Raw genomic sequence first — 16,154 nt, forward strand, 5'->3', positions numbered from 1 at the left:
TTAAAAATGCATTATCTAAAGTACACTAGAATGTAGGAATTAGAGATGAAATCAAACATGAGGATGGAAAAACTGTGAGCCAAGTTGAAGCCAGGTCACAGCCTTCCCCCACAAGCTCTGTATGAGATGTGTAACAAAACAAATGTGTATTCATCCACATTTGAAAGTAGTCAGCAACAAATAGCCATTTACTGCTGTTAGAGTAATGCTTACTAAAAGCTGCAGCTTATTTAGAAAATTACCCAGCCTTAAAAGCATGCAGCGTACAATAAATTTAAGAAGATAGTTTCAATGTCTTTACTCCCCAAAACAACTAAATTAACAGTTTTTATATTAAATTTGCAAATGTGAAAAACTGTCAGCTTCAATAGAAATTGCTTAAACAAATAGGTAACTATCAATAACGAAAAATATAGTTCCTTATTTTGACCATTAACATGGTTTTTTCAACATAAAAAGTGAATGCAAATGAAACTGAAAACTAGGGCTGGAGGCACATCTACTCTTACTTCCTCATTGAGTAGTTCTTTATCAGGCCTTATCCCCCACCCACCACTGCTACTTGCTCCAGGTTGACAGGTGAAAGAGAAAAGAGAGAGTATCAAGGTGCTTAAAGGAGGAAACATCAGAGAGACTCAGCCACATGTTTGAGCCTCAGTCAGACCCAGTCTCAGATGGGGAGTCTGTCGTGCACTACAATCGGTGACTAGCAGACGTATCTGATGCAGTTAGCATGTTTTATTAGTTTATGTTGTTTCTTAGCTTGTAACTGGCAGTGACTGACACAGTGTTGGGGGTTGTGTGAATGAAAACTCTCGCTCTCTGTAATGATAAGGTTTTGGGTTGGTTCTGCCCGTCCAACGCACTCGCAAATTGACGGGATTGGTTCCTTAATTATATGATGTTTCAAAAGGTTTCCTGCAATTTCCAAGGTGGAAATGTGCAGCCACGACATTTACTGCTTATTTCGCTAATGATATTATGTATGTATTATATAAAAAATGTTAACAAGGTTAAAAACTTGATTTTCATTGGAGGGGTCTTTAAATATAATAACTAATAGTATGTTAACACTTAAATTTTGACTAGTAGTTTTAATATGTGTAATTTTCCCATTTTTGGGGCAACTTTTTTGCCATTTTAGATTTTTAACCCAATGCTAATTTATTCATGTAAACAAAAACAAAAATAGCACAACTCTATTTTGCATTAATGCCAAAAAAAAAATAACATGAGATGACAGTTCATCAAAAATAAAATGAAATATGTATGTGGTGCTCACTGAGATATTATATCCAGTGACTGATTTTTTGAAATGTCGTGTTAAACGGCTCACAGCGTCTTCCACACACTGTCAGCCCTCATATCATTATGTCTGAAAAAAGGAAATAAAGCTGCTGTGCAGAGGGAAGATGAAGCATTTTGTGTCGATATTGCCAACATGACCTGCAGCTATCACCCTTTGTAACTGACTCATAAGAGAGACAAAAGAAAGCTGCTGAATTTCTTTCAAATATTAAGATTCATGTCGCACTCAGAGTGCTGTACCAGAGCAGTCAAAACAGGCAATGTCCTCTGAAACTTGGCACACAGTACAGCCAGGCGTGACTGGTTGCAATGCTTGACGTATTTACTGATGTGTATTAAATGCACACTCACACAGAAAATTTAAACCCCCTCCCCCCTGGTCTTCTCTGGTGCTCATGTGAACTTGGATTTTAAGATGGTGCAGGATGAATAGCAGCCAATTAGTCTGCAATCTCTGCAATGAAACTCACACCCAAGCTGACTAACTACAGCTTTCACCAAGACCTTTGGCTGATACTAACCCACATCCGTCTGGCATAATAACAAGAGAAGCTCAAAGGTAACAGCTCACTGTCAGAAAGTGAACCGAGGGGGGACTAATGAGAGAGCAGCAGCTGCTGATATGACTGCTAGCTCACAGCCACTCTGAGCTAATGTTGAGCCAAATTAGCTCCACAGAAAAATTAGCTCCATAAAAAACCGGGCTAGGGGTCAATAATCTTGCTAGCATGCCATAGCCTGCTGCAATTTTTCAAAACAAAACAGCATGGAACAAACAAACACTAATAATGTTGACTGTGCATTAGAATATGTAGCATTATGTTGCATGATATCATTTATTATGATGTTTGGCCTGAAGTTTGGCACGAGAAGTTTTTCCTCCTGGTAGCTTGACTCAAATTCTTCTCAGCAGGTCATTAAATATGAAGTTTTGGGGCTGGTTTTTGGTGGTATAGTCACTCTGCTCTCACCTAGTGTCAACGAAAGAAATTACTTACACACTGTTATCTTCATCCTTAAACTCCACCACTTAAGCACCCAAATAAAAAAAAATTTAAACACAAGAAATGGAAATTTAATCACGTATAGGCTTTGATATACATGCATATAATCTGCATTAAATATGATTCACTTGTCTGTTTTTTTTTTTTTCTGACCTCAGTTAAAGTGTTGACGTCACCATCTGTTCTTGTCAGTAGCAGCATTCTGAACAAAGCCTTATTAAGTATAAGAAGAACATGTGAAACAACAGAATGGCACTCTTTTACAAGCTGATAAAAACCTAATTAGAGCAAGCCAAGGGAGGAAATATGTGAAAATGATTAATGTCTGTGGAAGCTTTGAGCAGATGAGATATGGACTCTAATCACCTTATGTGCTGTCAAACACAAAGAATGACTGATTTATAAAGACTCATTGTTGAATGTCTTTCCATATGTGAAAAATTAGCCTTGCACTTGATGATACTTTCAGAGTAAACTCTAAAAATTTGAGAGCCCTGTTAATAATTGCCTGTATAATATATGCATTGCACTTCATGGTAATTTAGTAGTATGGTCTTCGCAAGTATTCATAGGTGGGAAGAGGAATTTATTCCAGCAGGGGGGCCTGGATTAACATCATTACCCTTGGAAAGTCTTATTTAGAAATCTCCTCTAAACGTAGCTGTGAATAAATGTGTGAAACAAAGTCTCCTCCTTCAGGGGAATTTTAAACATTAATTTTCCTGCATGTTAACTGCTCAGGTAGATCAGGATCTAACAAGGATAAAAATGTTTTTGCATGAGCGCTGCAGACTAATTTTCAGCTCCCAATGACATTTCTTTTAACAGCATGATAACAATAACACGTGAGATTGGTCTAGCATGTTGATAGTGCTTGTAGTGTTATACAGCCTGATCTTATATGAAATTTAAACAACCTTTTGGTCTTTATTTATAAAGATTGTTGATTTTCACTTTTCAAGTGATTTTCACAAATAATTCCAAGTTGTAAATCAACCTTTATAAAATAAATGTGTATGAGAAATTCAAGTTTGTGCATTTGTTGAAAGAATTTGTATTTGTTAGCTAATTTGCTGATTAGCAGTAGTAGAAAATTATTGAAAAACTAGATGTAGCACTAGATGTAGCACTAGGCAGGGGGTCAACAAAATCAGAGGGATTCATTTTCCTGTACAAAACTCCATCTCAATCCATCCAGCTGTTCTTGAGATAGTTTAATCTGGACCACAGCTGTAGGCCAACTGTCCAACCAAATTCACTGACTGCCATATCTGAAGCCGCGTAGCATACAGGCTCAAATTAGGCTCAAAAAGACTTCAAGCTTGTCATGTCACCTGTAAAACAAATGCAAGACAATTTCAAGTTTGTGTAGAAATGAATTTTCAGACAGTGCTGTTTCTAATTATTCAGTGCTACTACTGCTACTTAGCAAATTAGCACCTTAAGTTAAGCTTGTGAACATGGTAAATATTACACCTATAGTCTGATACTACTAATGCTATGTGTTCTCTGCACCAGGCACATGTTCAAATGACAACATGCCGATGTGTCAGACTCCAGTCATTTCTAGCTGAGATGCTGAAGAAATATCTAAGATCTTGTTGATCCTGGTTGGGGGATGTCTGGCTGACCGACTGGAGATTTGGGATTTAAGTAGTATTTTCACTCATGGCAAGGTCACGGTCTCTTAGTTTTCACTATGTCTACCCTTAGGCTGTTTAACTGGCCAGTGACCTCCTGAAACATACTGCAGCGTCTTCGTAGCCGGCAGCAGGATTTATTCCCCAGTGGATTGATTAAAATAAACTGATGTGCCTGTGCTGTATGCAACATAAAGGAAAACTGACACAAGGGAGCTCATCACTGGAGAGGAAGAGTAAAGAGTCTTAATGAACGGGGAGGGAAACTGTTTTCCGCAGTGACAGAAACATAAATAGAAATAATGAAGTCACTGTGGGGTTGGGATTGTTTATGCGGATAAGGACCAACCTTGGTCTTCTGGCCCCCTGGAAAATCTTCAGCACCCCCAGGCCCTTTATTCAGAGAGTTTGCCTCATCTCCCAGCTGGAACACACAGGATGTTCTGCTGTAAGTTTTTCCAAAGAGGAAAAAAAACACACAAACGTCACTGCCAGGGATGGCCTCAGTGGTATGCTCTTGCGTTGGTACCACTCCCGAATACTAATGAGTCATGCTGACGTGTGTGAGCATTGTTAGCTAATGAATCGTTAGAATGACTGCTCTGCAGACTCAATCAGAGTTCATTTGGTTCATTAGATTTTCCAGAAGTTCAGCTGGGAATTCAAGTGGAAAGAATGGGTTAATAATTACCTCCGCCAAGGAGGTAATGTTTATGTCTGCCTGTTTGTTTGTCAGCAGGGTGACAAAAAAGTACTGAACCGATTTGCACCAAATTTGGTGGAGAGATGGGTCGTGGGCCAGGGATAAACCATTACATTTTGGTGCTTATCCAGTCAAAGGGACGGACAGATATGGGGATTTTGCATCACTTTCCTAAACATTGCATTTTTCAACATGTTTGTCAGTTTCTCAGGTAATTTTTTGGATCATAATGTCAAAACATCTTAATGGTGTCAAGATCTATTGCTTTGTACAATTTGTTGCAGATCCAGATAATAATCTGGTTCTCACAGATATGTGAAGGATTGCTTGGCCTTGGCTGAGGTATGCTTTTTACTGAGAGCCATTCTAGTTATAAATAACAAGAAGAGCTTGAGCTGTAAACCGGGCATACACCTTACACTAAACATTTTGTTTACCTTGATTCTGATGGCATGCTATCCTATTAAAAAAAAACAAAAGCAGTTTTTTCAAATCTAAAGGCCCTGAATTTTTATTTATTTATCTTTTTTTTATGATGAACACATTTTTCTGTCAAAGTTACAACACAGGAGGATTTTTTCCCCTTGTTTTTCTGTTCTTGTCATTGCTTCTCACACTAGTTTGAAGTGCACTGGGCTCTGCTGGAAAAAAAAGTGATGTCATGTGTTGTAAGAACAGAGTTTAACAACATTTGAATCAGATTTTGACGACAGATGGAGGCTTGATTGCTTATGTTGCCAGCGCTGTCAGTCAAATCAGATCAACCCACCACCACAGAGTCCTGATTAAGAAAATCATCCAAGTTTCTGACTGTTTTTGATTAATAAATAATGCTTAAGGAGACTTTTTTCCTGAACTTTAATTGTGATTGTTGCTCATGTAGTCATGAATATTTGATATTCAGTGAAACGGTCTTCCACTGCAGTGAAAAACACAGTCATAGCTCAACCTCTGTATGACAAACACATGTCTTCGGCAGCCTTATTCTCAATAAAACACCAACGACTGCATTTGATTTTCTGGCTACAAGCACGGAAAACCTTAGTGCTGTGAATAAGGATGTTTTTTTTTTTTCCAAGGCCAGCATGTTTCTCTTATTTCATTTGCTCTGAATGCTGTTTGTAGTGCTACAGTAATACATTTTCCTCAACCAAATGTGTAAGCCCCAGTGCCATTTGTTAATCCCTCCTGTGAATTACCGTGCATGTATAAATTAGCCGAGCCTCTACACGTTTTAAGACTCAGCCACAAGGCTCCACTCAGTAAATGGCTCAAAATGGGGGAAGTGGTGGCATAAATCACAATAACAGCCTTAATGGTTGCGCTGTTGCCTTGATTATCTACCAAGAAGCAGCATCCTGGTTTGTTTAATGATGCCGCCACTTTGCAGCCTTCCATGAGCCTCGGACGGCCAGTTGCGCTGCTGGTCACTGTGGTTTTGTTGTTGCGGAAAGCTGAATTATTGGCCTTGTCTGACTGTGTTGAACCATTCACAAAAGCCCGGAGCTCCACTGTCAATGATCTATCTTTTTTGTTCTTCATAGTACGAGTACGTATTGATCTGATATGTCACATGCCTAGAATCAGTTATGAAGCAGCTGGTAATCAGTCATTTGAGAGGAGAGGTTGTTTGTCTCTGTTTCTGTCTCCATCTCTCATTCCTTGTCTGTTTCTCTATTCATGTCCCCTGGTGTTGTTTGGTGCAGATGGAAAGTGGAGGAAAGGTGGAAAAGGGAAAAGAAGAATGACATCTCACCATAGTGCTCAGGTTTTTGTTTTTTGTTCTGCAGGGAGAAAACACAATACGAGAGCCCTTATATTGCCCCGGGCTGCCTCAGTGGTCATTTTTCCTCCATCTCATATGGACCTGCTTGAACGGATATTCTCATATTTCTACACCGCACAATGATTCTTATCACTTTACATTAAATAGTATGGCCAAGGATAGGAAGAAGACATTGCCCTTGGGTTGGCCGTGTCAGCACTTTGTTTTTGTCTGTTCTATTCAAGGATTTAGATTTTATTTTTTTTTTCTGCTTATATTTCAAGCATTTAGCTAAAAGCAAATACTTTTCTACTCGCTGGTGAAAATATTACTATTCACTTCAGATCTGAGGTTATTTGCTGTCGAGCATTGGTCACCTCTTGCTCTGTCTGTTTAATGCTGCCATCAAAACTGCAGTGTCTGTCCCCCCCCCCCCTCCCGCAGAGGTTTGTCGGGAATGTGAATTCGGAGGCTGTTGTCCAGAACAAGCTGTCCCACCCAGTGAGAACACGTTTCCTGCGTTTCGTCCCTCTCGACTGGAACCCCACCGGCTGGATGGGCTTCAGAGTGGAGGTGTATGGCTGCTCCTACAGTGAGTAACACACACATCCTGCAGTTAATACCACACTAAGAAAGCTCTCAGTCAACACATCAGACCACTGTAGTTACACCGCCTTTAAGGATCTGTTGATTTGTACACCCGGTTTCCAGCTACACTCTTGATGGAGAATAATGAGGACTATTTTCTTACACTCTGTGTTATACTTCCAGACCAGCAGTGAAATGACTGATACAAAGCACATGTGCACTAGTGATCTCCACATGATTAAAACCTTAAATTAAATGCACTAGCATCATCATCATCATCATCATAATGTAATAAGAGAAAAAACAACAAAAAGGTTTTACTTCCTGTTAATTTCCACCAGGTGCATGATGGGAAATAATCTCAAAAGTATCTAGTCTCGCAAATAGTGACTGTGCAAGATCCCCAGTCTTAACAATATCATATAGTGTGAGACTAAAACCTCTGTGACTTTATTACACATTGTCTTTAGATGTGAGGGGGTGTCAAACTTTTGAAAGTCTTTTCAAAGTCTTCTATTGTATGGTTGGCGTTACTAAATTTTGCTGCAAAGAACAGCAGGATTTGGACGAAGTACGATGACCTATAAAGACACAAATTTCAGACAGAGCATTTAAAACATGTCCAGTGCAGCTTAGATCATTACAGTGCAGGCACTAATATTGATGCCAGTGTTTCTTACACTCATATTAGCACAAGTAGGTTGATAAATACTAAAGTAACAATTTTGTTTGCTTCCCATTATTACTTCATTATCTTGTATTAACGCCTACACCAAGATACCAATTTTATTTTAAAAATATGTTGCAATATCGAACATTTTTTGTTCTGGTTGCCACAGCTTAAATATCTCATTATATCAGGATAACATGCTTTTCTACTCAAGTCTATTCATGTGGGTTTCATCACTTAGTCATTGCTCTGCTGTGACAGAAAAAGGTGTCCCACATAACGGCCACAAAAAAGTGACAAAGGAGTAACTATGTGGGCCTACTCACGAAGTGCAGCTACCTTCAACTAGTATTGTGTCAGATGATGCATCATGTAATTCGAAATGTGTAACACTCACCAGATGTGCCTCATACACAGACAAAATGGTCAGAGGACAGTAGACAGGATGTGCCAGCCCTGGGAGAAAATACGAAAATGGCTGCTTTTCTGGAGCATCGGTGTGTGATGACGAATGTGAAGACATCACCTCTGTGTGGGTTTCCATAAACATCAGTGCTGCTCTACAAAGGCAAAACACAGCAACTACATGTTTCGTCAAAACTGACTTATAACCTGGATCTGGTTTATCTGACATCGGTTTTGTTATTTAAAAGAAAATATTATGCCAGGGGTAATTTTCATAAAAACATTTTTTTTCTCCAAACACTGCACTTCAGCTGTGTAGTTGGTGCTATACGTGTTTGTGTTGCTGCCCAGGCTGCAGTTACTGTGCTCACAAGTCAACACACAAGTGCTAAAACTGCAGTTCTTCTAATGGCCACTTGACGTGAGTCAGTCCCTACTGACTCCAATGTTAAAATGCTCAGCTTTACAGCAATAAAAAACATGTTTACAGCCTGTTTTGGTCTCTGTAGCTCTTTCACTTCAATTATTGATTTTCCACTAGTTTTGTATCTGTTTTTGATGGACTGAGATTTTGGTTATTCACTTTGTTAATTCCAGACAAATAAATAAAAAAAGCTAAACTGCTGCTCAGTAGCTTAGCAGATCTCAGTAGCTGACTGTAGTGAGTTTTATGTGATTTGGTGGTTAAGCTGCCTTGAATTAAATACACTAAATTATAAATTAAAGTCCTGCATTTATTTCAGCATAAATATTAATAGTACTTGGGACAAACACAGAAACACTTGATTCCTTTAAACCCTGTTCCTTCAGCATCAGCCCTGCTAATGTGTGTTGCCATTAAAGCTCGGCTGACGGTCAGTAGAGAAAGTTGTTTTGATTCTCACAATAAAATAATTCCATACACACAGTGAAATTAATAACCTGAGCAGTCCTCAATAAAAATATATGTAATGAGGATTCACTTAGACACCTCTCCCACGCGTTGTGAAGCAGCACTAACTAGATGAGCCGGTGAATTACTGCACTGTGAAATGCCCTCAGAATAGCCCACAGTGAGCAGTTTTATGATGACCAACCGCCAAACATAGTGAGATGTATTAATGTTTGCTCTCTGCCTTACTCATGTAGACTGCTGTAACAGGCTGGGTGTCAGCACCACTGCACATTAAAACAGTGATAAGCAGAGCCGCAGGTCTCGTGACAGGCCGCGGGAGAGCTGATAAACCTGTGAAGTCTGAGCAGTTCAGTGTGAAGTCACTTTGTATTGCAGACATTTTGACTTGTCAGAACGGCAGGCAAAGCACAGGTGGCTCAGTTTCATTAAGTGTGAAGGTAAGTCATGTCAGTGAGTGAGCACAGTGCCAGTGTCCTGATACTGGCTCTCCTAAATTGAATGCAGCCAATGTTAATGTTCCAAGTGAAAAGGGTCTATTGACGCCACCGTGGTCAGAATGTGCAGACTGTAAAGTTACTTAAATACATTTACAAACCAGTATTAGTGCTGAGTGGATTATACTGGTGTATTGAACTGAATTTCATCCATCGATGCATTACTGAACGGAAAGCCAGTGGCAGAAATTAAACCTGCAATGCAGAACTTTTGTCCCTCTTCCTGGCAGCAACGATGCATGCGATGAACGCTGCACAGTTCCAAGACAATAATCCATTATTTAGGTAGACCAAATGTGATAGGCTCCAGCAAACTCTTAGCTGCTGTGTTGCTTGTTCCATCTCTGTTGCTACAGTTGCTGGTTGATGTAGAACGCATCGAACTGGGAAACACAAAGAGATTCACCTGGTGCTGATGGGTTTAATCAGGTTACGGCTTGAATGGGTTGTTACAAGAAAAAAACATTCCTACTGAAAATGTCACATCCTTGCTTCATTAATCATTTTGTATGATTCTTATATTTATTGTTTCTATTGTGTTTCTTGTCATTGATCCTCTAAGTAGTTTTTGCTACTGTGTGCCTCAGCGACACCAATCCTGTCTTCTACGCTAACATACTTGTAATTCTTGTTTCCCAAACTTCTCTTCCCAAAGTTTTATGAACTTGTAAACATTACTTTACCCATTTAGGCAGTTGGTGCCCTGGACGAACCCCTCAGCTACAACTAGGCATAAATACCAAGTAGATACCAAAATAAAGTAACAGAAATAGAAAGGAAATAGTGTGTACATGTATATACAAATGAAATAGAGAATCAAACTACTAAATTGCACACATTTTTCGTCCCACAAATAGATTAACACACTTAAGGTGATTACACAATCCCACAGTTCAAACAAGACACACATTTTAAATTGCAACTGCCCATGTCGCCCATATCTATATCCGCCATGCCATTGCAACTAGGATACCCCGTCTGTTAATTTTGGCAGTGGTTCAACAAGGGTTTTACAAAATTCAAGAAAAAGAGTAGCTGGATATCTCACAAGCAAGAATCCATCTTGCCTGGCTCCAAGCTAGTCACACAGTGGACCAATCAGTGTCTTATGAGGGAGGAGCTACTGGCAGCTACACAGAAGCAACTGTTGTGGTGTATATAAGAGTACCTACTGGGCACAAATTTTCCTTCCAAAGACGGCAACAATCTATGCTGACCACACCCCTTTTTACACAGGAGAAAAAATCCACTGAGACCGAAGGGAACGATCGGCATTCACTCCCTGATCAAACGACTCTGCTGTAGTCATGAGTATTTATTGGCTCTATCTCCGATTGGCAGTGATGTAAAGATAACATGACTTCAAAAAAAAATAAAAAATTAAGAAAATAAAAGAATACTACATCATGTGATAGACAGATGGTTCATCCAATCACCTGCCAACTATTTTGTTTTTAGAGCGCCTGCCCTTTTTCAAACATTTTCCAATAAAGCCTTCCCAGATGATTGTGTGTAACAAACCATCTGGTACGTCAGGTTAGAAAAATAGCATCTAGTCAGAAAAAAAGAGCAGTAGTAGTAGTAGTAGTAGCAACAGTATTAGGAGCAGTGCTAGTACTAGTACACCAGCTTTACATTAATGTTGGTATATATGGCCATTTTTAAGCCTGTCATGTTCAAAAAATAAATCATTCAATGTTCACAATGAAATGAAACTGGGACTTTTCAAACATCATTCACTGAGCAAACCACTTAATTCTGTGTGCATATTTAAGGCTGTTTTATATCCAAAAAAAAAGAAGTGACACTGCAGTTACTACATTTTTAGTGCAATTCTCACAAGTAGCAGATGTTTTTTATAATATACATATCTGCAGGATGTAATACTAATCTGAGAGTTTCTCTGATTTTCTTGTAGAGTCGTATGTGGCTGACTTTGACGGCAGAAGCTCGCTGCTGTATCGGTTCAACCAGAAGTCCATGTCGACGGTGAAAGACGTGATCTCTCTGCGGTTCAAGAGTCATCAGGCCGAGGGTGTTTTACTGCATGGGGAGGGGCAGAGAGGAGATTACATCACCCTGGAGCTTCACCGCGGACGACTGGACCTCTACCTCAACTTAGGTGAACTATGCTTCACAAACCTCTCCCCTGAATGTTTTACGTCCAGAAGAATTTAGTCTGAAATGTCAGTGTCTTTGTGGTGACTTTGCTAGATGGAGAAGTTATGAAGCCTTTAAAATAGGTGAAGATGATTTTAGTTTTCGTGATTGAGCATTATCACAGCAATGTGATGGGTGTCACGTGTCTATTCACCTCATTTCCAGTTAGTAATGGGAAGAGTTTTTGATATCTCAGTAACACCCTGTGGGAACTTCTTTAAATTTGGAGTCAAGGATGAATTGATTAGAATTTGGTGGTCAAAGGTCAAAGGTCACTGTAATCTCACAAAACACCGTCTTGGCCATAACTCATGAATTCATGCACTAATTATGACAAAATTTAACACATATTTCTAATAGGATAAAATGATGACATTTTATATCCAGATGGTCAAAGGTCAAGGGTTAAGGTTAGGGTTAACCCTAACCAACAACACCTCTGGCCTTTATTCAGTGCTGTTATTCAGGAAGGGGAGATTGTGACCATATTTCCTGCAACGTAGCTGGTTGGTGTAGGCAACCACAAGGTGGTAATTCTAGTTAATTGCTAAATGACTTAAAAAATAATTTATTTTGTCATTGATTTATTATTTTTCTCCTGCCAATTAATCCAAATAAAAATTTGAGCAGTATATATAAGCCATACACTACCTTCATACAATCTATCATTTTCTATTATACTATAGATCAAGTGAATGAATGGATAGGGCATAAGTGTATATGTACGTGGGTTTTTTTTCCGTGGTTCTACACCTGAGGTCTGCCTGCCTGCCCTCACACATTTACAGCGCCTCTGTGGAAGTGGCAAAGCTGCTCACTTTGTTGCTGCCGTTCCCTTTGTGTTCCTCCAGACGACAGCAGGCTGAGGTTCAGCAGCGGTCGTGTTGCTGTCACTGTGGGCAGTCTACTGGACGACCAGCACTGGCACTCTGTTCACATAGAGCGCTTCAACAAGCAAGTTAACCTCACAGTGGACTCCCACACACAGCACTTCCAAACCAAAGGGGAAGGACACTCGCTGGAGGTGGACTACGAGGTGAGTCCATGTGTTGATTAAATTACATGATCTGGAGGTGAGCTAGCAAGAACGGCTTTGTAAATGTGAGTGTACCTTTTAATGAATTTATCCAGCAAGGGCCAAACAACATCATCACTGATAACACAATGATGAGCAGAGTTAGTAATGAGGTAGTTTGTAATTAGCCTTGGAGCGCTATGGTAAACAGAGTCGAGTCTATGTAAGCCCTAGCGTAATAATGCATAATAATCTAAAAGGAATAACAGATTGCCAAGTGAACTGTCAACATTCAATAATTCATGCTGTGGAAACAATTTGGATTATTATTTTATTCCAGTTTCATTATATTTCACTATATAATATATTTAAACCACTGTGAGTATGAGGCATGGTGCCTAATTCATTAATTGCAAATATCATCATAGTTTAGCAAAATATTAAAAAAAGGAATGCAAAGCTTGACCGACCTGTTTGTAAAGAGTTTGAAGTGTTAGCTTTAGCTGCAGTCTTTTGGCAGTGTGTCATTTATCCATATAGAAATTGAATATATGTTCATATATTCAATTTCCAGGCATGAAATATATGAATTTACAGTATAAAATAAAAATATATATGTAAAAATTAAAATTTTATAAATAAAACTTATAAAACATTTGAACAATTTAATTTATTGACATATACCGTACGTCTAGCCCATACAGATATGTATGTTTATGCATGTACACTTATATTGTAGACATATGTTATGTAAACATACAGTACATCCAGTGGTCTATGTGATATGCAGGTATATGCTGTGTACCCACTGAGAAAGCTCCAGAATTCCCCTATAACCACTTAAAATGAACAAGTATATGTAACAACATAGTTTTTTTGACAGAACTTGCACTTCAACAATTTGTTCATGTAAAAATCGGCTGCTGTGAATCATCTGATGTCAAGAGAAAAGTTTCTCAATGAGCAGTAGACTGACGAGCTCTGTTTGCTATGAGAAAGAATCGTCACTAGCACTTATTGCTGCGCTAACACTTCTTATCGCACTTAACCTTGATTGTTCCCCTTTCTGTAAGTCGCTTTGGATAAAAGCGTCTGCTAAATGACTAAATGAATAAATGAAATGAAATGAAAATACATGTATGTATCACAGTACTGGTTCGCAGTGGCTCACCAAGTACAGTGGATATCATGAACGCTCCCTGTCAACCTCATCGGTGTGGGTTCGAATCCATCGCACAGCCGCACATAATAATAAGGCTGTGGAAATATGGGTCAGAATGGGAGACAGAGTATCGGTGACTCGCCACTGTCCCTGGTGACATGTACTCTTTCAGTACATGTCATGGAGGGATGTCTGATCTGAAACAGCAGCTGCAGGTGTTACCTATGAAGCTGTGGCAGCTAAAGAGCAGACTGCAAAGTCTGAGTGGAATCGTTCAATTCCTGATACTCAACCAAATAATTAGCTGTGAATCAGTATCAGAAAATCTCTGGGGGTGTGGTGGGGGGGTGGGGTGGGGGGGCTAACCAATCCACAATATACCCACTAAAGCAAAATACACCACACCACTGAGTACAGCCATCCCAAAGCCTGCCAATAAATGTTGATATTATATACAGTAGTCCAAAAGTTTGAGGTCACAACATATTATTCCATTTAAAATTAATCATATAGATATTTTTAATAAATGTACATATACAAATTTTACTGTAGGTATTTCATGTTATAAATCTACATCTTCATAAAGGATGTACATATGTGGTAATAATGCATCCCCTCATAGGTGACATATGTGGCAACATCGCTCTTGATATAGGGACATATATGTCATATATTACATTTTGTATGAGTTGCAATCAAGTGCAGATTTAACACTTTTATAGGGTTCTTCTTGTAAAATGAATCAGCTTGTTTTGAACGAGGTTAATTAGACTAGGATAATTAGCTGATGGCTGATAAAATGTTCGAGTGAAAGTTGTCATTTCAGCCAGCAAAATCCACAATTGCTGGCTATAAATTCTTCTGGGAAGACTTTCAAAAATATTTTGGAAACTGGCTGCAGGGATTTGCTCTCATTCAGCCACAAGAGCATTAGTGAGGTTGGGCACTGATGTTGGGTGATAAGGTCTGGCTCGCAGCTGGTGTTCCAGTCCATCCCAGGCACATTAGATGGCACCGAGGTTGGGATTCTGTGCAGGCCAAACCATTGTACACATATTGTATTCGTATAGTCGCTGTAGACTGTACGTTTGGATCCTGTGAGTGGGTGTTTTTTTCTCACTTGCTGAATCCCTGGCTCAGCTGCTTATGCAGTAACCGGTCAGAATAAATGTGTGGGCCTCGTGTTTACTCTGATGACGGTTTAACATGCAGTAAAATACAGAGCAGAATGTAAGTTTCCTTTTCTATAATTTCCATGAAAATAGCACACATGAATATGCATTTTAATACATGTCTATGTTGGATCTGTTTCTGTGTCCAGCCTTAAGTGGTCTGCCTCCTCTGTTTTCTTTTCAGCTGAGTTTCGGAGGCATCCCTCTGCCCGGTAAACCCGGCACCTTTCTGAGGAAGAACTTCCACGGCTGCATGGAAAACCTCTACTACAACGGAATCAATATAATAGACCTGGCAAAGAGACGCAAGCCACAGATACACAGTGTGGTAAGTTTGATAGATTTTCAGAGTTCAGATTGTTGGGCAGTGTTGCATACCACGCTTTTAGTGAGTCAGCTGCTCATTCGTTGCACATAGAGGTGAGGTGCATCAGGTCTTCCTTTTGGAGACACTCGAAAACATTTAATGAATAGAGCCAGAATGTTACAGGATTTTTCATGCTAATGTGGATATTAATGTTTGGGTTTTTAAAAATCTGATAACAATATATCCAATCTTCAGGGGTTTTTTTACATAAACACACAATTAAGACATATCTGAAATTTGATTATTAAACACAGAATTGCAGTAAGATAGACATTTAGCAGCTGAAAAAGAAACAATGACACTGTTTCTAAATTACTTCAAACATATTTTGCTTTTCTATATGTCAGTGTTTTACTTCACAGTGACGTATACACAGATACACCTGTGACAAGGTAATATCAGACAATATATCAACCTGTTGGCTGGATCTGGTAAAAAAAAGAAAACTCTTTCTACCAGGTCAGGAAAAATCCTCAGCTCCACCTGTAGATCCAGGTTGAGTCTGTCCAAATGATTTCCTAGAGAACAGCATGGTTCATGTGTTTCTTTAACAAGAACAGATTTAGTGTCTCAGAAATGTGAAAAACACCACACCACTTAAAAACCATTTTACCAAACATAACGTCTCTTTTACAAAGGAAAATTGATATAATAACAGTTGAAGAGAAAAGGGAAAGTAGCAGTAAGGGTGAGTAAGAGAGTTGGCAGTGAGCATACTGAGAAAAGTCACAGCAATACGGCTTAATATGTTAACCATATAATTCATTTCATTGTAATTCTATAGATTAGCGGTAAAGTGTGTAGAG

At 39.1% G+C, this 16,154-nt stretch overlaps 1 protein-coding gene across 1 annotated transcript in view; it reads left to right on the forward strand.

The window, feature by feature from the left end:
• The window catches only part of LOC139623759 (contactin-associated protein-like 5), an 87,637-nt gene that overhangs the window by 22,008 nt on the left and 49,475 nt on the right, over positions 1-16,154 (forward strand). The window contains exons 4-7 of the mRNA XM_071482252.1: positions 6,865-7,012; positions 11,391-11,594; positions 12,484-12,668; positions 15,166-15,309. Of these exons, the coding sequence (XP_071338353.1) occupies positions 6,865-7,012; positions 11,391-11,594; positions 12,484-12,668; positions 15,166-15,309 (681 nt within the window). The remainder of the gene's footprint in view (positions 1-6,864; positions 7,013-11,390; positions 11,595-12,483; positions 12,669-15,165; positions 15,310-16,154) is intronic.

This window comes from Trachinotus anak, unplaced genomic scaffold (genome assembly GCF_046630095.1).
Source record: "Trachinotus anak isolate AG129_WGS33_773 ecotype Australia unplaced genomic scaffold, CSIRO_AGI_Tana_v1 ptg000001l, whole genome shotgun sequence".
NCBI lineage: Eukaryota > Metazoa > Chordata > Actinopteri > Carangiformes > Carangidae > Trachinotus > Trachinotus anak.